The sequence below is a fragment of the Micrasema longulum genome, unplaced genomic scaffold (genome assembly GCF_059751315.1).
Source record: "Micrasema longulum isolate JH-2025_06_02 unplaced genomic scaffold, ASM5975131v1 h1tg000870l, whole genome shotgun sequence".
Lineage (NCBI taxonomy): Eukaryota > Metazoa > Arthropoda > Insecta > Trichoptera > Brachycentridae > Micrasema > Micrasema longulum.
The window spans coordinates 276,992-304,399 of record NW_028278062.1 but is presented as its reverse complement, the minus strand read 5'-3'; the positions used below and the strand labels follow the sequence as shown (position 1 = coordinate 304,399).

The following is a 27,408-nucleotide window of genomic DNA, read 5'->3' as shown; positions in this document are numbered from 1 at the left end:
AAACATACAGATAATAATGAAAATTGAAGCATAAATATGAATTAGAAAATTTACTATTGATAATTTAAAAAATTAAACATAAATGTAAATAATCTAATTGGTCTAATTGGTTGGGGAGCTTGCACAAAAACCGCCCTTGAACCTGTAGCAATTGCACAGAAATCTTTAATCCGAGTCATCTTAAAAAAAACATTTCGATATCCAAGTGACTTGCTCTTCAAAGAATTCAGAGTACTGAATATTATTCAACAGTATATGTTGAGAACGGTAGTGGTTACACACATAAAGAGAGACATTTACCCAAGCGTCAACCACAACCATAATACAAGATACTCTAATAGGGATCTGATACTAAGTGAAGGGGTCAACACTGTTCTGGCATCGAGACAACACTATAACGTAGGCAAAAAGGTCCATAACCTTTTGCCAGAATCGTGGAAAGACGGGAGTGTTGTCAAGTTACGGAAGGTGTTGACCTCGCTCTTTCATGACATTGGTCGTAGGGAGTCAGAAAAGTTGATGCATGCCACGGATTGGAGAACCTTACTGGATGTCAAAAATAAAATATAAAAAATAAGGAATAATTTTAAAAAAAAAATATTTATAGATGACAACCATGAAGTTTCGCATAAATAAATTGTCTATGTTTTTATGAATGTATGTATGTGTATGCGCATGGGTGTATGTACATGTGTATATATGTGTATATTTATATATACATGTGTGTATATGTGTGTATGTCTGTATGTATATGAATCAAAATGTGTATCCGAATAAGTGTATATTTTGTTTGTCTGTGCTCTATATTAATTTGTTAAATATTATAATATATAAAAATGTAATTGCCTAGCTTGGAACGGGGTATGTACCCTTGTTAGCTGGGCAAAGTGAATATGGAATTGTATTTTGATAAAGAGTGTGAATAAATAAATAAATAAATAAATAAATTAATTAATAAAAAAAAATATATATAAAAAAAAAATACTAATAATAGTAAGAAAATTAAAACAAATATAAATTACAAAACAAAAATATAAAAAAAGATATATAAATAAAAAGTACAAGGAGATCTAATATTTGACAATTAAATTGTAATCTTTTGTCATAGAAATAATTTACAGGACATAAAAAGGTCTATTCCTTATCCACCTGCTCACCATTTTTTTTATAAACGTTGTAATATTAAAACGATAACGACGCTACGTCGCCATGACTAACGGATCGTCGTATTTTTGCATAGATAGTTGGGAGGACCGCCAATCGATACAGGCTACTTTTTATCCCAAAAAAGCATATCATTTTATCGTGTAAACTATTTTATGATACGACAAAATTAATTTATGACTCATTCATCTCTCCTTAATACCACGCGAGCAAAGTCACGGGTAAAAGCTAACAGTAATTTTCACTAACAAATTAATGTGAATGTTCTTTTTTATTAAAAAAATAAAAACACACAGATCTTGGCGAGATTTGTGTAGAGTGGTATAAATACGGGCCACCATACCGGTTCGATGAACTTGCCCGTGAAATATGCGGTGCGTAACTAAAATATTATAATTAATTTTAATAGAAGCACCGCGCCTAGATTCCCACGCCAATTATATTTTCATTAATTCCTAGCTTTAATATCTACGCTTTGAAGCCAATTAATATTTTAGTTTTTATACTGTCCACATTATCTGATCCCTTAAATTCTGTTCGATGGTGTTGATAGCGCGAACCGTTTCGAAATTACAATCATTTTAATTGTTGTGGTGATTTTATTAGGAAGTTCCCACGCCGCGTCCATTTGAAGTTAAGCTATGCGTTATTTGGGAAAATCTGTGATTTTTAATATCTGTACCATAGAATTAAGAATAGTCCAGAAACCGCATACGCACATCAAACAGAAGGCGACTAAACTACTCATTAGGTTTACGTTTTGACCCATTAGTTTCATTGTAGACGTCGCTCAGTACGCAACTCCTGATTTGAATTCAACTATGCCGTGTTGTGTCCTTTAAAAGTGTAGAAATACTGCTAGGATCTTAAAGAAACAGGATGGTATCACATTTCATGAGTAATTAGCAAATGAATATGTAAGTAGCAAATGCATTACTAAAAATGGAATTATTTTCCCATCTGTCAGATTGTCGAAGAAACAAAATTCACATTTTCTTAGTGTTGCCAGGGCAGTCATTTTTTTTACCCTACCTTGCTCATCTAATGAAAATCGGACCTCGGATCAAACAACTCTGTGGTGGTCATTGGACCGACATTACCTTTTAAACATCAAATATTATTTAACATGATATAAAAATATCATAATAAAATAAAATTTGTTTTATATTTTTAGTTTAAAGTTCATTAATTCAATTACTCTTATTAAATGACCCTTTGCTTATCTACTCTTTTGTGTCAATCAATATTTCCACGTGCACAATGAATTATTTTTTTTACCTTACATTTGTGTTATGATTATATTTTTCCCCATCTGGCAACATTACGCGGCGACATCACTAATGCGCGCTGCGATAGTGGAGCATAGTGGGGGGATTTTCGGACACAGTTCTATGTATTCAAATATGAATCTACCTTCTGGACTATTCTTAATTCTACGATCTGTACCTTAAAGCTGAAAGAAAGGCTGGAGTCATTTTTTTGCAAAATTGAGTTATGAATGGCATTTTGTTCATATATTGAGATTCTATTAACGCTAAACTGCTATTGGAGTCCTCCGGTATACCACTACTGAAATAGCTTGTTCTAAAACACCAGTACACCAGTAGGGCAGTAATAATACTCATGGTTTCAACAAAACTCAGCGGTTTGCTGGTACCGAATAAATTTGACAATTTTTATAACAAACCAGCTCTGACGCAGCAGATTAAGTCTTATTGTCATAATCAACCATACTCCACCCATTATGTCATTTCATTTGCCGTTTTTTTTATTATTTTACTTATCTTTTTTTCACATACTGTTTACTTTCAATTACTGTTTTATCGCTATTAATATTATGTCATTAAAGCCAGTTATTTTCATAAATAATTAATGTTTTCATTAATGGCACGTAATTTAATGTTTTTGCCAAAAGAAAGTTTTTAGATAAACTGTTTTTCATACAGTATTCTACATATCTTTTTTTACTTCTTTTTCATCTATTGATATATTTTACATACCCCTTAATTTATTTAAAAATAAATTATCATTTCTGTCTGCGATACGATCCCACTTACTATTTAATGATGCACACTCCTGAACACTTACTCCCACACTAATATACATAAACACACATCTACACTTACTCTCATACAAATACACATAAACACATCCTTTTGTTGTAACACAATTTAATAATATGTATGATTTTTATTTAGAAACTTTGCTGGTCTGTCTTTAAACTGTATTTTTTTTAAATATGTTATTATATCATTGTTGACTGTTTGTTTCTTTAAAATAAATGACTTTTTATACAAAAGTCCGAGGAGGAATTAGGGCGCGGGCCGGGCGGTTAGAACAAAAAACATTAAAGTCCCACAGTTATTTGATAGTCCATATTTTAAATGTTTTTTTCTAAAATATTCTTATCAAAAGCCTATAAATCCAAAAAAACAGCAATAAATTGCGTTTTTACTTCGAAAAATACATTTGAAACAGTTTTACAACTTCAAACCGCTACCAAATGTGACTTCCAGCATTTTAGCTTCAAGGTACAGATATATTCTGTAATAACAGAAAAAGTTAGGTTAAACTTATCAAATTATATTATCAGCAACAGATGGTGCATAAGGCACTGCAGTAGTATTACCGAGTGCAGCGTATTTCAATAATCTATGGAGATGAATAATTGATAAGCCTACGAAACATTGCAGTGTAAAATCGACTTTCAAACGACCAATTTTATCAATATTTCATGTATACCTTACCAGGAATCGAACCCGGGATCTCAAGCATGGTAGGCGAACGAAACCTTACACTGCATTAAGGTGTACACTTTTTCCAATTGATTTCCCGTTTCAGGATTTTTATCCGAGAAGTTAAAATGCTCGTCTAGAATTTTGGTTCTACTTGTATTTTACATACAGAACTAAAAAAGGAGAAGAAAATGGAAAAGAAGAAAACAAAGGAGAAGAAAAAGGGTCAAAGGGATAAGAAAAGGGGTAGAAAGAAAAGAAAAGGGGTCAAAGGGATAAGAAAAAGGGTAGAAAGAAAAGAAAAGGGGTCAGAAGGAGAAGAAAAATGGTCAGAAGGAGAAGCAAAAGGGTCAGAAGGAAAAAAAATGAGTCAGAAGAAGCAGAAAAGGAGTCAGGAGGAGAAGAAAATGAGTCAGAAAGATTAGAAAATGAGTCAGAAAGAGAAGAAAAAGGGTCAGAAGGAGAAAAAAATGAGTCAGAAGAAGCAGAAAAGGAGTCAGGAGGAGAAGAAAATGAGTCAAGAGAAGAAAGAGAGTCATAAAGAGAAGAAAGAGGTCAAAAAGAGAAGAAAATATGTCATAAGGAGCAGAAAAGGGGTCAGAAGGAGAACAAAAGGCGTCAGAAGGAGAAGAAAAAGGGTCCAAAAAATAAGAAAAAGAAAGAGAAGGAGAAGTAAACTAAAGAATAAAAAAGTTAATAAAAAAAAGAAAGAAAGAAAGAAAGAGAAATAGAAACAAAGGAATACAGGGTGAGAAGGAGAAGAAAAAGAAAGAGATGAAAATGGAAAACAAAGTGAAGAAGAAGAAGATAAGGGGAAGAAAGAGAAGGATAAGGAGAAGGGAAAGAAAGAGAAGAGGAAGAAAAATAAAGAAGGTGAAAGAAAGGGAACACAAAGATAATAATGAAGGCGCCTACTGCTTATAACTTCCCACAAACACACTCGATATTGGTAGCTGACACGTGACGATCGTCGATAATCGAATATATCTTCTGGTAGCTCTGACAGACATTTCATGGTCGACATTACGTTGTCGGCGATATTAGACGATCGTCGAGCTGCAATAAACGTCAAGTATATCCGTAGACAACTTGAGAACAAATGAAAGAACGAGAAGAAAAGTAACCAGTGGAAGGTGGAGAAGGATGAGCAGCAGAATAAAATGAAATTAGACGGCGAGACGCAAATAGTTGGGCATGTTCAGTAGTTACCTGCTTGGGGATGTGCTTGGCGCTGAAGAAGACGTGGAAGCTGGTCCACCTCCGCACGAGCTCGGCCCCCGGGGCGCAGTCCCGCAGGTAGCGGATGGTGTCCGCCGTGAGGGCCAGGTCGCTGCCGGGGGCGTGGATGGCCAGGCTCACGGGCGCGCCCCACCTGAGAATGGACCAGGATAAATTGATGAAATTTAAGTTTTCCACTATATACTAATCCTAGATTTCTTGTTTTACTAGTAATGACTTAGGACTTAGGATATAGAGATTTTGGTATTATTTACTTTTAAGACTGAAAAAGGACACATTATAATAAAACTGTAATGACTTTTTAATACTATTATAAAATACATTATTTACTACCTTAGAACCTTAGGAAGCTATCCCTAGTTGGGCAGTTTAGATGAACCAACAGCAAAAATTAAAAAAAATATATGTTTTCTTTTACTTCTTAATTAATTTGTTGTATAAATAATTCATTGTAAAAAGGGCCGAGCACAGGTCTTAGGAACCGACAATAAGAGTTCTTACAAAGGGCTAATCATACCTTCAGCTTGACGGTATAGTTGAAGATAAATTCTCTCTAGCGATTAGTAAGATACGCTACCGACCCCTACCTTCAAGTTTTGGGTAGGTACATTGATATGAAACAAGGGGAGAAAATTCTCCTGACCGACTACATAGATATACTACCGATCCCCCCCGCCATCAAGTTTTGATATAAGTACATCGGTTCAAACCGACGGGTCTAGAACCCCTTGATACGTTTATCTACGCATTAAAAGTGACAAAAAAATTTGTTCACCAAGCAATTTTTCCTTTGATTAAGAATAATTTAAATTTTGTATCGTTTTGAGGTTGGCACTTTTTTTCTTAAAAGCCTATTAAAAATATGAGAGAGAAATAAGTCAAATTTAAAGTCGAATTAAATTCTGACATAACTGTCATTTTCTGAAACGAGTGGCTAGATACAAAAAATAATGTCGCTAGATTCTGCCCTATTGACTTATCAATATCTAGGCGTAGGAAAGTTGCCACTATAAAAAATAATTAATTATTATATTTTTTTCGACTGTTTTATTATCTTCGGAGTGTACGTATCGAGACGTTAAATGAGCCGGCTTTGTAATCGCCCGGTAAATAAAGACAGACGATCGTTAAACATATTGTCTTTATAATGATTTCTTTGATAACGAGTTGCCTTCTTTCAAACGACCACTGAATCAAATCAAATTATAAACATCTCTCTCTCGCTTCCACTCCCACATAGTCTACTATATACCATTGTGTCTTTCTACTTTTCTTTATAATAATTTTCTATGCATAAACATATCCTTAAAAATTCCCATTGGGCGTATATATAAAAAAATAAAATGAAAAAATATAAATAATTGTTAAGTTAAGTTATTTAAAAATATATTTGGGGAAATTATAAGAATGCTTTTTTGCTAATGCTAATATTTTTTTATTATAATATTTTTATTGATATTTTTATTAAGTCATTAATTATGGAGTTTTTAAAAAAAAAAAAAACGAAAAATATAAATATTATCAAATTTAAATAGGTACTAACGAATCTAATAAATGTCAATCCACTATAATTTTACTGTGTCGTTTAGATTAATATACGTGTGAAATGGGCTATTCTCCGTCGGGTATCACGCGGCTGGTTTGTTTGTTTGGAAATTCTTGTCATAATGAACAGACTTTAGTTTCTGACTGGCGAGTGCCGAGCCCCGCAGCTATATAATATGTGGCGTACTGCAGACAGTACCGAGACTTGTCACCTTCCCAATAAAGACATCCGGATCGGCCTTGTTGTATTGACATTCAGATTACCATATAAATGCCCCAGTTAATGTATTCTCAGCTGCGCACCACCAAGTGGAATCCGACCGGGACTTGCCATTCTTCGCCTCTCCGCACTGTTCTCGCAGGCAGCTGGAGGCTTCGCGAGTGCGGTGCTGTATCTCGGGCTCGCGACTTGCCCACCTGGGCCTCGATTATGAACGCTATCTTCATCTGTATAAATCGAGACGGTATACTTAACTTCTGCACTATCCGTATCTTCCTCGGTATGGTCTACCTACTTGCCATATCGACATCATATGATTGAAACAAGCCGATGGAATGACCGCAAACAATTAGTCCGCGTTCCTTACGTCATTAACATTTAAAAATGGTTCTCATTTATAGTTTAAATAGGCTTCTGTAATTAAAAGTACTCACTTCAAAGCGATTATAAACTCCAATAAATCCCAATTCAAGCAAAAATGGTCGCTTGAACATGACTTTTGGAAATCACCCAGACGGTACGCTTAACGATCGTCTGCATGTATCTCCCGATCGACTACAAAGCCGGCTCCTATAACGTCTCGATACATACACTCGGAAAGATAGTAAAACAAATGGAAAATATATAATAACTAAATTATTTATTTAGAGTGGTAACTTTCTGACGCATATAATCTGTGTCTGACGCCTAGATACTCTTATTTGTTAATAGGACAGAACCTAGCGACACTATTTTCACATCTAGGCGTTCGTTTTATTAAAGTGACAGTTATGTCAGAATTTAATTCGACTTCGAAACTTACTTATTTCTCTCTCATATTTTAATAGGCTTTTAAGAAAAAATGTGCCATTTTCATAACGATTAAACATTTTAATAAATCATAATTAAAGGAAAAATTACTCGTTGGAACAAATTTTTTGTCACTTTTAATGCGTAGATAAACGTAGCGAGGGGTTGTAGACCCGCCGGCGTCGGTATTAAACGATGTACTTACATCAAAACTAGATGGTGGGGGGTATCGGTACTATACCTTTGTAGTCGGTTGGGAGACTTTTATCTTCAACTATGACGTCATACTGAAGCTATGTCATTTTAGAGCGTAGATATGTGTACCGTGACGTACGCTTCCCCTTGATTGATATCTATGTACCTACCCTAAACTTGAAGGGGGGGGGGGGAGGTCGGTAGTATATCTTTATAATCGCTAGAAGGAAATTATCTTCAACTATACCGTCAAGGTGAAGGTATGGCGTCTTTATCTTCCCATCATAATCGAGGCCCTGGTGGCTTCACGAGTACGGTGCTGTATCTCGGGCTCACGACTTGCCCACCAGTGCCTCGATTATGAACGCTATCTTCATCTGTATATATCGAGACGGTATACTTAACTTCTGTACTATCTGTATCTTCCTCGGTATGTTCTAATTACTTGCCATATCGACATCATATGATTGAAACAAGCCAATGGAATGACCGCAAACAATTAGTCCGCGTTCCTTACGTCATTAACATTTAAAAATGGTTCTCATTTATAGTTTAAATAGGCTTCTGTAATTAAAGCACTCACTTTAAAGCGATTATAAACTCCAATAAATCCAAATTCAAGAAAAAATGCTCGCTTGAACATGAATTTTGCATGACTTTTGGAAATCACCTAGACGGTACGCTTAACGATCGTCTGTATGTATCTACCGATCGACTACAAAGCCGGCTCCTATAACGTCTCGATACATACACACGTTTCTCTCCTGCAGAAGTTAGCAACCATTTGTTATTTTGAGTATTTAAAAAAAATATATATTCGTTCTAAAAATTAAACAATTAAATATAACTGAACTCTTTCAACTAGAATCATTAAAATTTATCCATAAATTAGCCACTAATGTAATTGTAGACGAAGAACTAAAACTTGTAAAAAAATGTAGTCAACATGGACATAATACGAGAATATCAGACAAATACCACATACAACTTTCTAAAACAAGACAAGGACAATCAAGAGTAATGAACCAGGGACTGAAATTATAAAATAAACTACCAGACAAAACTAAACAAAAGACTCAGACAAACTTTTCAAAAGATTAAAAAATATTATTTTGGAAAATGTATATATTATTTTATGTAAAATGAATGTTATAATCCGTAAGGGTTTATAAATAAATTTTCAAATAAAAAAATGTGCCAATATGTTTTCTTGCTCATACTGATCTTCGTGGTTTCGGATGTGACATGATTTAAAGTTAAACACCTGTATAACAAAATAAATAAAAAAGTTCTTAAAATATATTCAGCCGGATGAATCTCACCCACATGCTGAAGGTTTTCGCTCTTTAATTACAAAAAAAACTATACGAAAAAAGAACATTGCCTAGTGCCATATTACAGGGATAAAGGAATACGTTTGTATGAAGAAAAGTAGGACCGCGTTTCGTGTTAATCTGATTGTGCTAAATATATTCGTGACTTGTTAATACATATATTGATTAGCGACATAATATATTCTCGGAAGATCGTGAATATTATCATAATGGATGGAAATTCTGACGATGTAGGAAGTGGGAACACATTTCTCTTGTCATTCTTGGAAAACACTATGTATTGATCAATTTAATACGAATGGGTACACAAGTGTTTTTGGAAAACTTTTGTATTGATTTTGAATTTTTATTCTTCTGCGGCTGGGCCGCGATTATGAACGCTATCTTCATCAGACGGTATTTATGTTATGTTATTTATTTATTTATTGTACGGCACAAGTGCCTTTTACAATATAAAATATAGGAATATCATGAGTTCAGTTAGATATACAAAAATAAAAAAACAATATTAAATCCAAAGATATAAAAAATTCGGTATTTTTCAACATTAAATGAGTTAATAGCAGATCAGTAGCACAAGTAGCGTTTGCAAATTGATAGTTAATCTGAATCTTATTTTAAAATTAAGTTTTTCAAATTCATTTTTTTTTATTCATATACCTATATGTACAAGGGGAAGATCGCGGGACGTAGAGGGGTCGGAAGAAAACAGCTTTCCTGGCTTCGAAACATCCGAGCATGGACCAGGATTAGAACTGTGGAGAGGCTGTTTCGCACTGCTCAGGATAGGAAGCTTTCTCCCGAGTGATCGTCAACGTCGGGGTAACCCGACATGACACGTGAAGAAGAAGATATGTACATTACAAAACGGAATATCTTAATTCATACATATAGAAATAATTAAAATAATAAGATAAAATTAGGTACACATAAAAATAACACATAATATGAAAATGTCAATTATTGTCCTGCGATCCATCAGAGTAAAAACTAATATCGATATTTATGTACGAATGTGTGTATATTTGTATGAAAATTCAAAGTATCTTCGTCGGCAACCGGTATTTGAAAATGTTTAGAAAAAAAAATGTAAACATATAATTTTTTTCATACAAAAAACTTAATTTTACTTTGTATATGAAATTGAATATAATTGTTTACTTTCCATCAGAATACGTACACTGGGGCGCGATCATGGTGGGAAACTAAAGACGTCATACCTTTACCATGACGGTATATTTAAAGATAAATTCTCTCAAGCGATTACGAAGATACCCCCCCCTTCAATTTTGGGTAGGTACATCGATATGTAACAAGAGAAGGCGTACGTCACGGTACACACATCTACGCACTAAAGTGACATATTTTCATTATGACGTCATAGTTGAAGATATATTCTTCCGGGCGATTACGAAGATACACTTACGAATATTTCCTTAAATTTCTTTTAATTTCGACTAATTTATATCATTTCACTGGATTTTGGGGAATGCAAAAATAGTATTAACTAACGTTTATTATATTTTAAAAACGTATTCCTATCAGTGCAACCCTGTAACTAAAAAGAGCTTCACAATTGCGCCGCTAGGCGTAGTTTGACGTTAGCAAAAAAATAGCATTTGTGTTTGAATATTTACTGTTTTAAGCTTTGTTAATCACTCATGAGCAAATATTTACTAATGAAAAGTTAGAGAATCCTTTTAGAATGCTTGCCCGAAAGATTTTTACGCGCTTTTATGACACAATCAGACATTTTGGTTTCGATTCTAAACGTCACGCTTGGCTGCCGGTCGAAGAACGACTCTATACGCGCTGGGCATGACTGAGCGTTTGGCCATAAGTTAAGTGTCATCAATTTTTAGGGCTCAGGACATGTCTAATATTAAATGTCAATGACTGGCTAGCAATGTTTTCTTTGTGTCTTTCTACTTTACAGTTCATAAATAAAAGACAAAGCTTATAGAAATCAAGTGACGAGCGTTCTCCGGGTGAATTGGGTATTTTTATTGATCATAATTTTAAATGGGATCGGCATATATTTAAACTTTGTGATCAATTGCGGACTCTTGTGAGTACTTTTTATAAGTTATCTTTTATTTTGCCTAAAATCACTCTTAAAATTATTTATTTTTCTTTAGTAGAATCAATAATAAGATACGGTATAAAGTCGTGGGGACATTCGACTAAAACTAATATTAAAATGATCCAGGGTCTACAGTTTTCTATAGTAAAGCGAATTGTACCTGCAGAGATTTACGAACAAAGAAGTAATAATGATCTCCTGTACAAAACAATCAAAACTCTGCCTGTTCGAGGACTACTGTGGCTTTGCATCATTTTGGAACAATTTAATGGTAATACATTCAAGTTTCCTCTCAAACATAACCATAATACACGCTTCACGTCAAATGATGGCTTGGTAGTACCAAAAGTATGTAATAAATATGGAAATAGAACTATCAAATATTTGGTACCTAGAATTTTTTATTTATTACCAAAAGAACTTAAATTTAACTCACATTGTAACAAGAGCAAAATAAGAGAGTGGCTCGATCAAGAGTTTATATATGAATAGTAGCTTAGGTGTAAATATTTTAATTTTTCATATATTTTCTTGTATTTAAAAAATAAATTTATATATTATTATTTGTGTAAACATGTTTATTCTGATCTTTCCGGCTGTTGATTTTTACCTGTTATTCATTGTTTTTATAAATGTAAATAATATTATTAAGTCAGTTTAAATATAATCTTCACCAACAAGCTACAAAAAGTGGCTTGGTGGGATTTTAGTTTTAGTAAAAAATATAACAAGTGATTTTTTTTTTAATTGTAAAAATGTATAATTATGCTATTAAATAATAAAAAAAATAAAAATATATATATATATATTTCGCCTTGTAAAGATCTCTCGGGAATTCGTCCAAAACAGAAATCCCAAATAGGAAAAACAAACAATGGACGCAGTTGTAAAAGTTGTTTGCTCACTCGACGTCTGGATAACTCGTAGTGAAAACATGGCTTCCATTTCGTTGATGCAACACTCTAACTTTGACGTCAGAGGTGCTAACTGCCAACCGCCAGCCACAAGCCGTGCTACTAATAAAATACAATGCTTTTTTGTCATTTAACTATCGTGCTAATCAAATTAAAACAGCGTAGCACGAGACACGCTATTGCTAGCGCGAATGCTAATATTTCGAATAGGTTTCCTCACAGTTGAGTTTTTTTGGTCGTTCGGAAACTCAATCACAATGCCCGCACTTGTCGGTTATAACTAACGCGATAGAAGTTAAATCCTGGACAAGGAAATCGAGCGGAGTTAAGTCCGCTTCGTTGTGAAATGGTTGGCGCGTTCGCCCGCCACTCCTGGGTTCGATTCCTACCAGAGTGGACGTAAAATATTGATTTTTAAAGTTGTCAAAACATGTTGATACATCAAATGTGATGTTTTTTTAAAGGGATGAAAATATAACTAAATGTGAGATCAGAGTGAACGGAGATAATTTGAATCAGGTAGAAGAATTTGTGTGTCTGGGTAATATATTTACTAAAGATGGAAAGACTCAGGCGAATGTGTGGTAAAACGATGTATGATAAGTGCACAAATGTCGAGATCCGTGAAGTGTGTAAGGCTGAGACATGCATTATTGACAGAATCAAGAAAGGGGTGCTGCGTTGGTTTGGACATGTAGAGCGAATGGACAGCGAAAGAACGACTAAAAGGATCTACGATGCAAATGTTGATGGATGCAGAAAACGAAGAAGACCGAGAAAGACATGGCACGATCAAGTCCATCAAATACTTGAAGATGGACATGTCAAAAGTAGGAATAATCGGCGTGCGTGCATAAGAAGATGTATGAATGTAGAGGAAGCGAGGTCTGTATGCCAATATAGAGTGTTATGGCGTTCTATCCTCTCTGCCTACCCCTACGGGGAAACGGCGTGATGGTTTGTTGTTTGTTGTTGTTGTTGTTGTTGGAAAGACTCAGAAAGATATTGAAAGGAGGGTGAGTGACGGGAACAGGGTGAACGGTGCACTGAAATCTACTTTGGCGAACAAATGTTTATCGCAGGAGGCAAAACTAGCCGTTCACAGTGGAGTTCTAGTGCCAACTCTAATGTATGGGAGCAAAGTATGGAATTGGAGAAATAATTATGAGTTGCAGTGTATTTTAGTCTGTTGCACAAAAACGAACTGAAGCGACGACATACGAACATTGCCATTATAGCCTAATGTCTGCTCAGTAGTTAAGTATGTGGAGCTGTACTAATAATAAAATTTTGATTTCTTTTTCTTCTTCTTTTTTTTCTGTCTTTTCTCTTACTATTATTTATGTATATATATCTGTGTGGATTTAAGTATGAATATGTATTATTTTATGTATATTTTTTAGACACCATTAGTAAGTATATAATACAAAATCATGTAAATGAATGCCTCGACACGGGTTGTGCCCAGTGAGGTTTTATTTATTATTATTATATTTTTTACATTAAATATAAATTAATAAATTTATTTAATATATTTATATTTTTTTTTTTTATATATTTTTTTAAATATATATTTTTTTTATTAAAAATATATTTTTTAAATATTTTTTATTATTTTTAAAAATAATATTTTTTTAAATATTATTTTTCAAAGTGTTATGTAAAACGTGAAATAAAAAATTAAGAAATAGAAAATTTAACCAACAATGTCATACATATGAAACAAGGGGTAAAAAAAAGATAAGATTACCAATGAGGAAAAAAACAGAATCTCAAAACTCATTGAACAAGGGATTGAAGCTGTACAATGAGTTACCCGAAGAAATAAAGGAAATAGAAAAAAATGAAATATTAAAAATTAATTTTTAAAAATATGTAATTGAGAAATTTTGATAAATAAATTGTAATATTATTAAAAGTTTATTTTGGTTCTTAAGATGTTATGAACTAACTTAATAAGGCATAAATAAATAAAATTAAATACTATGGTAAAAAAATTGATTACGATTTGACTATATCCGAATTATATTTCATTACTATTTCACAACGCTTATGCTTAGAGTTCCGTAACTAGGCGGTAACACGGGGATCGATTTCACTCCAAACACGTGTGAAAAAGGGGAAAGTCTCCCAAATTCCAGCAAAAAAACTAAACCCAATAGGGACACGCCAATCATCAATATCCATAGTGTGTAAGAAAATCATCGCTCTACTGTCAAAAGATCTTGATCGTCTAATTGATTTCTGTAATAAAAATCAATTGTACATTAATACTAACATATTACAACAGAGATGAAGAACATTTAAGAAAAGGTAATATAGAAGTCTAGGCATCTACAGGGCTTATGACCTGTCAATGGCTGGTTTAAGTGGCCACTTTACACACTGTGTAACATTCACCATTCTGCCTATATTCGAACATCTATATTCCTTACTTTAATTCCTACTCTTTAACTTCACAAACATCAACAGATGAAAGAATTGAAGGAATATAGATGTTCAAATATAGGCAGAATGGTGAATGTTACACAGTGTGTAAAGTGGCCACTTAAACCAGCCATTGACAGGTCATAAGCCCTGCAGATGCCTAGACTTCTATATTACCTTTTCTTAAATGTTCTTCATCTCTGTTGTAATATGTTAATATAAACAGCTCCCCGGGGAATTGAATCCAGTCCTTGTCTACAAAAATTTGGACAAACTCAAAAATATTGTTGGTACATTAATACCTCAAAATGTTATTAAATGACATTTACTAAAAGAACAAAAAAAATTGTGCAAATTTTTTTATTCTATTGAAATAAACGGCACTTAGTGCCTTTTGAATATTAGTTACAAATACTGATGTAATAACTTATATTTACATATAAGTTTTGTTTTGTTATGTTTTGTTTTTGCACCACAACAGGCCAGGAGGCCCAATTACAGTGGTGAATTACATCACAGAACACCCAGGCTTGAGAAAAATCACATTTTAATTTTTGTGTTCTCACCGGGAATCGAACCCGGAACCTTCTGTGCGTGAATCAAGCGTCTTGACCACTACACCACGAAGGCCGCCAAGTCTGAAGACGCGCATTAGAGGGTGAAAGCGCTAATTGGTCAAAATAAATAAGTGGAAGTGTACCAAGTACTTTTTAAATCAATAACTTATATGTAAATACAAGTTATTACATCATTACAATGGAATTCCATCAAGAATTGTCAACAAATAATTTAAATGAAAAAAAAAAGTTACAAATACAGTTAAACATGTAAGTATAATTATAAGTAATACAGAGCATATAAAACAATATTATAGTAAAAAAAATAAGAAAGTCCAAAAAGATAAACTTTATAAAAAATTAAATACTACCAGTTATACTCAATGACTCACAATGTAAAAAAAGCAGTAAAGTTATCCAGTGTGGAATTTACTGTAGTCAGCGGTGAGTAATATTTTAGCGGGGTTGCGACCTCGCCGGTCCGCGGCTGACGGCGGCTGACCTCACGGCGCGAGACGCGTCACGTTACCACACGACCTACTGACGGGTACACCAAACCGAAGATGACTGACCAGGCCGACATCTCAACAGAGACGAAGGGAACGACTATGACCTCAGACGAAGAAAATGAATGAAGGTTATTATGCAATGTGGAGATCTAGCTGATTGAGCTGAAAAATCTTTCTGGAATTGTGTTACATCAAGGAATAGAGCCACACCAGTAGCTCAATTAAAAATTTACAAATTCTTCAAAATAAGGCGGTGAAGATTATACTCAAAAGAAATATTTATTCTAATGTAGAAATAATGCACAAACAAATTGGCTTGCTCACAGTAAAGCAACAAATTAAATATAATGTAGCAATTTTTATGCATAAAATAATTAAAGGGATGAATAAAATAAAAACAATAATAAAATTTAAACAACAATGCCAAACATTTGAAACAAGGGATGAAAAAAAGATAAGATTACTAATGAGGAGAAAAACAGAATCTCAAAATTCATTGTACAAGGGATTGAAGCTTTACACTGAGTTACCCGAAGAAATAAAGGAGATTGAAAAGATTGAAATATTAAAAATTAATTTGAAAAAATATGTTATTGAGAAATTTTGATAAAAAAATTGTTATGTTATTAAAAGTTTGGATTAGTTCTTAAGTTGTTATAAACTAACTTAATGAAGCATAAAAAAAATCACAAATAACTATCGACGTGCTTAAAAACATGCTAAGCATTTGAGCGATCACAATGAACAATAATGAACATGCTTAAGTTATCGCAGTCATAAGTCAACGCGTGTGTAATCTCTAAGTCAACCCTCGGGTCAGTTTGTTTTTTTTTCGTCGTAAATTAATACAGTTCACTAGCGAAAAATCAGCGTTTAGGTACTCTAAAAAATTATACAGTATATTGCATTTGCAAAATAGTAAGGAGTATCTAATATAAAAAAGTTAAAATTAAATTACAATTACTATGGCGACTGCTTTTCTTGACATTTGGCTTGCCAACCGCCGGCTAAATGCAATAAACAGCGTGATAAATAAAAAAAATAAAAAAAAGCAAATATGTGATTGCGCAGCAGGATTATACGACGCGAATACGATAAACAACCATGGTGAGAAATGAGGAACTTCAGCCCTACGGGAAATTGGATACAAAAAATGTTTTCTTACGCGGGGTAAAAATTAGAGCATTAAATTGTACCCCAAAATTTCTTGAAAATGTACAGAAAAAATAATTAAAAATATTTTGATAAAAACGCACTACTTTAAATGACGTCACTGGTTCATGTGAATCAACCTATGATCTGAGAGCTATGGAAGATTTCCGGTCTGCTTGTCGCTTCTGGACCAATGGACAGAACTGAATGAGAATAAGCGGAAATGAACCTATTTATTTATTTATTTAAATCTTAAAATAGGGCACACATATCATACATATTGTTATGTGTGTTCTAATAATAACATTGCAAATATATTTAATTTATAAATTGTTTATCACATATGTCTTGACCATTATTTTAAATTTTGATATGTTTTTTTCTTCATAAATATTTTATGACGTTACACGCGGAGTTATTTCAGAAATACAAAACTTTGAAAAATCGTAGCGCCGATAATGCGATATATAAAAAAAAATAAAAAAAAATTTGACTTAGTTTAACAGTCTATTAACAAAAAAAAAAAAAAAAACCCACCGAACTTCCTCATTGTTACCACGTAGCTTATTAGCACGTCGATAGTTATTTGAGATTGAGCTACAGAATGTTAAGCCGCTCGACAATCTTTGAATTCAACCAGAAAGCCAGAAGAAGGAGACAATGTTGATTTGAAAGGCCAAATGTGTGGTACTGGCAATACAAATCAAAGGTAAATCGAAAATTTATATCGTTAATTCAAAGTTTAAACGAGTTTTTCTCGAAACATGTTTTTAAACTGGCCGAACATGTTACTAAGCCAAATATCCACGGATTCATTTGAAATTTTAAAATTATCTATTCAAATACATTCTCCATCAAACTAGGTACGGAATTTGAAACTTTTTTCTTTTAACAAATTACAACAGGGATGGAGAATACCTTAAATAAGGGAATATGGAAGTCAAGGCATTTACAGGGCTTATTTTTTTATTTTTTTATTTATTTGGATAACCAACAGCTATAACTTTCTCATATTTATATAACAAAACAAATAACAAATAAGCCAATTACAGGTTTTCACAAGTAGCATCACAGTAAGTTAAAGAAGATTCTCGAACATAAAATGAATAGTAATTAAATGTAAATTTAAAAGAAAATAAAAAAATACTACGAGTTATTTCGAAAGCAAACGCCGCACTTTGTTAAGATTATTTTCAAATAAATCTATGTTAAATGATTTATTTATTACATTAAAATTATTAAAAGTTCGCCATAAATATGATTTTGCCTATAATTAGATGAAACAAGAGGTATGTGAAGAAGAGGGTTATTTCTTAAAACTTTGGAAGGAACATTGATAGAAAGTTTGCAAAGTAGTTCAGGACAGTCAATTGAACCAGAGGCAATTTTAAGTAAATAAAATTTGAATAAATGACCTGTCATTGGCTGGTTTAAGTGGCCACTTTACACACTGTGTAACATTCACCATTCTGCCTATGTTCGAACATCCGTATTTCTTCAATTCTTCCATCTGTTGATTTTAGTGAAGTCAAAGAGCTGAAACCTTTATTGTTGAGAAACCTTTATTTTTTCTTTTAAATTTTAACTTTTTTGTTATGAACAGTAATTTTTAATTTAAAAATGAAAGTTAACATTCAAACCTCACTGGATGTCGAATATAAAAATAAATAATAATTAAAAAAAACAAATGGCAATTATGAAAGTTAAGCATATTTTAATCAAATTGTGTATCTTTTATGTATGTAATCGTATGTGTATGCGCATGAGTATAATATGTATGTGTATGTGTATATATATTATACTATTTTTTTTAGAACGTAATTATTACAGTTTTTTTGTATTAAAGCGGTCTGGCTGTTTTTAGCAGAAGATAGAATTTAACTCACTTCACCCGATCACACCAATATCGTTTTTTTTTTAATTGTTGACTGGCTGCTTTCTGCATAACAAAGTTTATTCTACGCTTTAAATTATTCAATTAATAACTGACTTTTTTAGGTTTACAGTCCTTAAAATATGGCTTGATTAGAATGACAGTTGTCAGCAAAAGTGACGACATAACTTTGTAGTAACGCTTAAGGAGTGATTTATATTGACACACGAAAAATCATTCGTATCTAGCATGTTAATTAATTTTTTAATACAATGCTTGACATAAATCAACATAATTATATAAAATCAGCTTTAAAACTAAACCAAACCTAATTATTAACGACGTTCTTACAAGGTTACATCATTTTACAAAATGTTAGAGATGGGACAAATTGATGAATGTAAATCGATCGAATAAAAAAATAATTCATTTGATGTTGTACACGAAAAAAAATATAAATGTCTTATTTTTTGGTGAATAATTGTCTTAAACACACTACAATAGGCTTGTTTTTGCGTGTTTATATCAATTTTCGGAAATAGAGTTTCATGTTTCCATGAAAAAACTGATAAAATCGGTACATGTTCACGCCAGCTGGTGCAGGGTTCTCGCTTGGACGGTCTCGCCAATCTCGGATGACATGCGAACGAGGAAAAAGACACAGTTTCTTCAAAATACTATTTACTATCGAAATTCCGCAATGTCACATAAATCACAATTGAAAACAGTCTGAAAAAGTTGAGCGGGCACATAGTCATTAAACACACAAATCGGCTCAAATAAAACCACAGGGTCAATCACACCCTCACACTCGTAACTCGTAACACTCGAGGATGCGTACACGCCTCGCCTGTCACTTAGGACCTTCCGTCAACGTCTCTAGGGGCTCACCAATCAATGTCACAGAAATAGTAATTATTGCAACTGTTCTAAAAGATAACCGCAGTTTCTTTAAATGATTACGTAGGATTTAAAATGATTAAATGATTACGACTTTAAATCTTTAAATGATGATTACATTTACCTAATACACGTAACACTCGAGGAGGCGTATGCGTACACTCCTCGCCTGCTACGGTCTGACTTTCCGTCAGCAACTCTACAAGCGCACTTGCAGACTCCAAGATGAAGACTAAAGCTTGTTACTCTCTCACAAGCTATCTAAAAAACTTATTTCAATTGCATTCTATAAAAAATAATACCGACATTTTAGTGTCACACAAAATATTTCTGAGACCTTTTCAAACAATTACAAGATTTCTCTTCCTCTACTACTACTACTACTACTACCATCACGCCATTTCCCCGTAGGGGTAGGCAGAGAGAATGGACCGCCACACACGTCTATCCTGGCATACAATCCTAGCCTCTTCCACATTCATACATCTTGTCATACATGCCCTTCGGTTCTGTCTGCTTTTGACATGACCAGACTTAAGATTTTGGTTTATCTGATCATGCCACGTCTTCCTTGGTCGTCCTCGTCTAACGTTGCCGTACATTTTTGCCATATATACTTGTTTTACCATTCTCTCGTCGTCTATTCGTTCTACGTGACCAAACCATCTCAGAGACCCTTTCTTAATCTTATCAATTATACTTGTCTCAGATTTACACTCTCGCCTGATTTCATCATTCGTAACCCTGCCATACATTGATTTCCCACACATTCGTCTAAGAGATCGCATTTCAACCGCGTTCACTCGGCTTTCATCCTTTCTCTGCCAGTTCCATGTTTCACTTCCATACATAAGTGTTGGGACTAAAACTCCGTTGTGCACTGCCAGTTTAGCTTCGATTGACATATTTTTATTAGAAATTACTGTGCTTAGTGCTCCGTTCATTTTGTTGCCCGCATTCACTCTTCTTTCAACATCTTTTTCTACTCTATCATCTCTTGAAAACATGCTTCCCAGATACACAAATTCTTCTACTTGCTCGAGACATTCGTTGTTTACATTTATTATGCAGTCAGTAACCTCACTATCCCTTTCAAATACCATAACTTTTGACTTACTTTCGTTCATCGCCAATTCGCTCTCCAGGCATACATCATACATTCTAGAGACTATTTGCTGCAAATCAGCCTCGCTGCTTGCTAACATTTCTCTTCCTCAATAAATTAAATTATATGTGACAACCTAGGACAAAAAACAATAAACTGAACTAGGATCTTAACACTCAAGTAAAGGACAAATGCCCAGTTCTTTAAAATATTACATAAAAAATACAAGGGTACAAAGTAAACACAGTAAAATAAATATCTTAACTTCAGTAGAAAATATTTACTAACTAACTAACTAACCATCACGCCATTTCCCCGGAGGGGTAGGCAGAGAGGATAGAACGCCACACCACTCTGTCCTGGCACACTTCCTTTGCTTCCTTCACATTCATACATCTTCTCATGCACGCACGTCGATTATTCCGACTTTTCACATGACCACTTTCAAGAATTTGTTGTACTTGATCATGCCATGTCTTTCTCGGCCTTCCTCGACTTCTACAGCCAGACACATTCGCATCATAAATCTTTTTAGCCGTTCTTTCATCATTCATTCGCTCCACATGACCGAACCATCGCAAAAGACCTTTCTTAATTTTGTCGATAATGCTTAACTCAGCCTTGCATTCTGCTCTAATTTCGACATTGGGGCACCTATCATACATTGTTTTTCCGCACATTCGCCTGAGGGATCGCATTTCAACAGCATTCAGTCTACTTTCGTCCCTTTTTTTCCAACTCCATGCTTCGCTTCCATACATTAGGGTTGGTACCAGAACTCCATTATGAACGGCTAATTTAGCCTCTTGCGATAGACACTTATTTGCTACGACAGACTTTGAGGCACCATTAACTCTGTTACCGGCACTAACCCTCCTTTCAATAATATATAAAAGAAAATATTCAAAAGGGCATAAAACAGTAATTCACGATATTCGACACTTTTGAAAGAAATGAACATGTTGCAAAGTAGAACAATAACATCCGAAATTGCTAGTCGGTACACAAAATTAACCTTTAAAGCGTTCTTTATAAAGCATTATTTTAACCCGTCAAATCTTGGGAACGAAGTTGTTAGTGATTTGAATGCGTTCTTTACAAAATATACTATTTAAAAACGAAATATTGATAAATTTAGTTTTGGCCCGAACAGTACATGATCAGTGATCAGTAATTTCCCATCACTAGTGACATTAGTTCGGCAGCTGTCATTTAAATCAAGCTATATTGTAAGGACTATAGTGACTTTTGCCTGAACGGTGACGAAGTTATAATATTTTATTTATTTTTATTTTTATTTTATTAGGGATATCAACAGTTCTACATACATATTTTTAGTAAACAAACAGATATAGTGTATAAACTAAGAACTAATAACAGATTTCCACATAGTATACAAAGTTAGTAAAGAAAATATATTACATATCAAATAAATACATACAATTTATACATATCAAAATGTTATTTTCATGTACTCAATAATCAAAGATCTTTTAAATATTAATTTTAAGAACATTAAGTTACTGTAAATTGGACGGGATAAGGACAAAAATGCTTAAAGAGAGGATAAGGAGGGGAGGGGAGATGTACATATTTATTATTATAATGTCTACTAAGTTACATAATACATTTTTAGCGTAAATTTTAAATCTGACAGAGTGATGTTTGGGTAATCTATATTTTTAAATTTTGTATTGTACATTGAAAAAGTCCTACGAAAAAAAGCATTTTTAACATAAGATGTTTTACTTATTGGTACATGAAACAGGTGGTACCGTCTACAAATCCTGGCTGGCACATGTATTGTTATTAAACCAAGCAGCTCTGTACAGTCAACCATTCCTGTCATAATTTTGTAAAGCAGTAGTTGGTCCGCACACACTCTGCGGTATTGTAGAGAAATGATTTCATGGAAGGTGGAGGCAGTGAGAGTAGATACATAAGAAATACCGGTTTTGTATTTAAGGTACTTTATAAATTTGTTCTGAATATTTTCTATTCTACTTATATATATGGCATACTGGGGATTCCATATCTGAGAGGCGTATTCCAAATGGCTTCTGACAAATGTATAAGATAATGAAATCAGGGCCTTTGAATTATCAAAGTATTTACTCATTCGAATTATGAAACCTAACATGCTCAATGCTTTGGAGGTAATTTTATTGATATGCGATTCAAAAAGTAGTCTTGAGTCTAATATGAGTAAAGAAAAGATTGACCCCTCGGGCGGTACGACTAAAGTCGCTACACATGATATAATAATTATAATTATAGTATAGGTAATATCGTCCTTGGTATTTGCCGTCTACAGGTTTGCAATATCGCTGATTCCTTCTGACGGCGTCCACTAGTAACTGGACGTGTGCGCCGCGCCGATAATTCCAATATTTATTTATTTGTCTTATAAGGTTATACAACATTTATCCTTTTTTAATTACTTAAAAAAACATATTACCTTTTACAGAATATTTTATTTTCTCTTTCTTATGTAACACAAAAATATTTTTTTAAATATTTTTTTTTATTAATAACAAATAAAAATACAATATTACAACTAAATACATTTTTCTACGTTAATCAAATACATATATTTACTGATTATGATAAAATTATAAATAAACTTATCAATGATACTTCTTGGTTTAGTTTTACTTAGGCGAAAGCGCTCGTTGGTCAAAATAATAAAAAGTAAAACTAAACAAAGAAGTTTCATTGATAAGTTTATTTATAATTTTATCATAATCATTAACTATGGAATTTTATCAAGAAATGTCAACAGAAATCATCAATATTACATATTTTTTTATACTTATAAGTATATGTAACTGTGTTTATTTTTTTTGTTTGCATTCTTTACAAGTTATGTACAATTTGCTTTTTAATTCCATTACTTTTCTTATATCCATTCATTTTTTTTTTCTTTTTTACTATGTAAAGTTTCACTTTTTATTTTGCAGGGCAGTGTGCTTTTTATTGTTTCTACATGTATACAAAACAGCGTTGTTTATCTTTTAAATTTTTACTCACTATGTTTGTACTTACCTGTATATTTTTTGTAAATGCCCCTTGGGCGTATTGTAAAATTAAATAAAAAAATAAATAAATATATTTACATTAACGTTTCCCATTACGTAAAAGAAATAAACAATTCTTGTGTACATAATGGGGAGTGACGTCTTACAATAGATTATTTTATTTTAATCAATAACATTTTTAGAATAACATAAATAAATTACAAAAAAGATATAAACGATGTTTTCAATCAGTGTTACTTAAAGAAGAATTATAGATGTAATGTTTTACTTCTTTCTTAAATATATTGTATTCCTGACTGTACTTTTTATTATCTTTGTTCATTTCATTAAAGAAAAATATTCCTCTGTAAGTATAATGATGTTGTGCAGTAGTTGTTTTTCATTATAACGGTCTATTTATTATGGCAGCAAAAATTCGTTAACATTTTCTTGTATACCCACGAACAGGCCATGCCTTTGTGGGATTTTTTGTTTACTATTTTTACTATAAATATGTATTTCATTGCTATGTAATTATCTTTTTTGTTTTAAATACTCTGTTTTACCTCCAATGTATATTGTAGAAAAAAACAAAAAAAAACATATTTGCTTTTAAAAAGGGGGTGAAATAAACCAGAACTGTGGACTGAAAAATTCTGACTAGGGGAAACGAGTGAAATTGAGTCCGCTTCGACAATGTTTTAAGTATGTCCAAATGTCTGTAGACAGATTAGATTTCCTCCCTAGGGAGCTACTTTGATCCAAATTTGTTGCAACAAAGAGGGAAAACATTTCTGAGATAGAATTATGGAAGTCTAAGCAATAACAGGGCTTATGACCTGTCATTGTCTGGTTTAAGTGGCCACTTTACACACTGTGTAACATTCACCACTCTGCCTATGTTTAAACATCCACATTTCCTCCACTCTTCCAACTGTTGACTTCTGTGACGTGAGATTCATCCAGCTGAACCATTTTATCTACTAGGCAACGCCTGAAAATATTTTTCCTATTTTTATGCTTCTTCTTATACCAGTTAGTTTAATCGACAATGTTTTGAATACGTTCAAATGTTTGTAGACAGCCTGGATTTCCTCCAAAGGGAGCTACTTAGATCCAAATTCGTTGTAACAGAGCAATTGTAAATGCCTAGACTTCCATTTCCCTTATCAAAAATGTTTTCCCTCTCTGTAGCAACAAATCTGAATCTATGTCCGCTTTGTTGTGTAGTGGTTGACGTGTTTACGTCCCATTCTTTGATTCAATTCGATTCCTGACAGTGTGGGCGTAAACTATTGATTTTAAATGTTTTAAGAACTGCAATATTCTATTGTTGCTGAACTGCCACATGTACATATATTACAATAGGCAATTAACATTTATCTTCAATTTCGTCTATAAAGTAAAAAAAAAATATGCATGTTTTTTTAGTTCAATTACAAGTTGCCGATGAAGGCACATTAAATTTTCATACAAATATACATATTTTCGTACATAAATTTCATTTTACTTTATAGACAGTCGAAGGTAACACTGTTCACTTTCTATTGTAATCGAGGACCAGAAGTGTAAGACTGATCACCTTACCTTCATACATAGTTGGATAATTTATATAGCGCCATTTTTGTGAAAATCACCTCAAGGGCGCTGATAGATGATCTAACTAAGCTGAATTTGGTTTACCAATACAGTGCCCGGTGCATCACTGGATGCAAAAAAAGGGGATGATGATACTTGTAAAAACACAAATTTCAGATATTAATTTTTTTTTGTATATTATGCTTGACGAGATCTAGATTTCAGACGAATCAACTAGTATGCAGGATTGAGCTAATAATCGCCCAATATTTACTTAAAATGACAATAGGGAAATATCAGGGTTTTAAAAAACATTTTAAAGTAATAAAGGTCTTTGAAATACTGTCCAGCAAAAAAATTTTTTGTGATAATTATTATACGAGTAGCATAAAAAATATTTTTAAATTTGAAATTTTGAATTCCCGGAAAAATGCTAACTCTATTGGCCTCACCCCTAATACGTCACTATTTATGTTGATTAGTTCCTGCCCATTTAAATTTGTTTAGAACATTGTCACAAATCTTGACGTCACAACTGTTAAGGCCAAACATGTTGCGTTTTTCTAGCGACGTATTTTTTTTAATTTCTTTTTTAAATTTACCTATGAAAACATTTCTCCACAATATCCATATTGGTTTTGAAAATAAAATTAATTATTCTAAATCTATTTCATATATTTTTAACGGTATACGTAGTAAACTATATTCCCCAATTACGCAACTGTCGCTGGCCATTTTGAAGCCTGACGCCCGCGCCGCCGCCGGCGATCTTCTGATCGGCGTACACGTCTACTACTAACGTACGATATTGGATTACTAACAAAGCCACAACCCGAGATACGCAACCTTACAAATAATTCGCGGTCCACTTGGTTTTCCCACAAATTGCTGTACAATTATAAATTGAGTGCATTTCCGTAAATACTTTTCAATGAACAATCTTATTAAAAACCAATCATTTGATAATTGAACTACGAGATATTTAGAGAGTTTTAGTCCCAACACTTATGTATGGAAGTGAAACATGGAACTGGCAGAGGAAGGATGAAAGCCGAGTGAACGCGGTTGAAATGCGATCTCGACGAATGTGTGGGAAATCAATGTATGACAGGGTTACGAATGATGAAATCAGGCGAGAGTATAAATCTGAGACAAGTATAATTGATAAGATTAAGAAAGGGTCTCTGAGATGGAACGAATGGACGACGAGAGAATGGTAAAACAAGTATATATGGCAAAAATGAACGGCAACGTTAGACGAGGACGACCAAGGAAGACGTGACATGATCAGATAAACCAAAATCTTAAGTCTGGTCATGTCAAAAGCAGACAGAACCGAAGGGCATGTATGACAAGATGTATGAATGTGGAAGAGGCTAGGATTGTATGCCAGGATAGACGTGTGTGGCGGTCTATTCTCTCTGCCTACCCCTACGGGGAAATGGCGTGATGGTAGTAGTAGTAGTAGTAACTAGGAGATATTCGACGGTGCGTGGACGAAATCCAGAAAGAGTAAGAAAAAAGAACAATAAAAATTATCCCTTTTCGGTCCCAAAACACGGATGCCATGATTTTTTGGCCGAAATTGAATTTTCCGTGCATTTTCAAGAAACTTTGCCGTATAATGGGATGGGTGGGGTGGTGCTTTTAAAACAAATATTTTACCGGTTGAAAAAATATAAAAATTAATTATAAATGTTATTTTGAAAAAACCGTCTACTTTTCCCACTGTTCAATTATTTTTAAAAAAATAAGGTTTTATGTATAAAATTGCTATATAAAAAGAATTGTTTGCTTCAAATACATAAAGATAAAATAAATAGTAGTATTTCTAGGTCTCAAAACGTACGCTTTTGACACGGTTCATGTTGAGACCATGATAAACAAATTAAACGACATAAGAGTAAAATTTCAAGAATGTAAACTATTAAAATCATACTTAGCAAATCGGAAGCAGTATACATATGTAAATGAAAAAAAAAGCCTTTTGCAAACAGTAAATTTTGGAGAACCCCAAGGATCTATTTTGGGTCCAATATTGTATATTTTATACATTAATGATTTGGCACTGT

General features: G+C 33.2%; 1 protein-coding gene across 2 annotated transcripts in view; it reads right to left on the bottom strand.

The window, feature by feature from the left end:
- The window catches only part of LOC148278506 (beta-1,4-glucuronyltransferase 1), a 170,040-nt gene that overhangs the window by 12,165 nt on the left and 130,467 nt on the right, over positions 1 to 27,408 (bottom strand). For both annotated transcript variants that reach the window (XR_015823179.1, XM_088231296.1), the window contains exon 4: positions 5,109 to 5,271. Coding sequence is in view for 1 of the 2 variants with exons in the window: in XM_088231296.1 (XP_088087422.1) it covers positions 5,109 to 5,271 (163 nt within the window). In the remaining variant the exon portion in view is untranslated. The remainder of the gene's footprint in view (positions 1 to 5,108; positions 5,272 to 27,408) is intronic.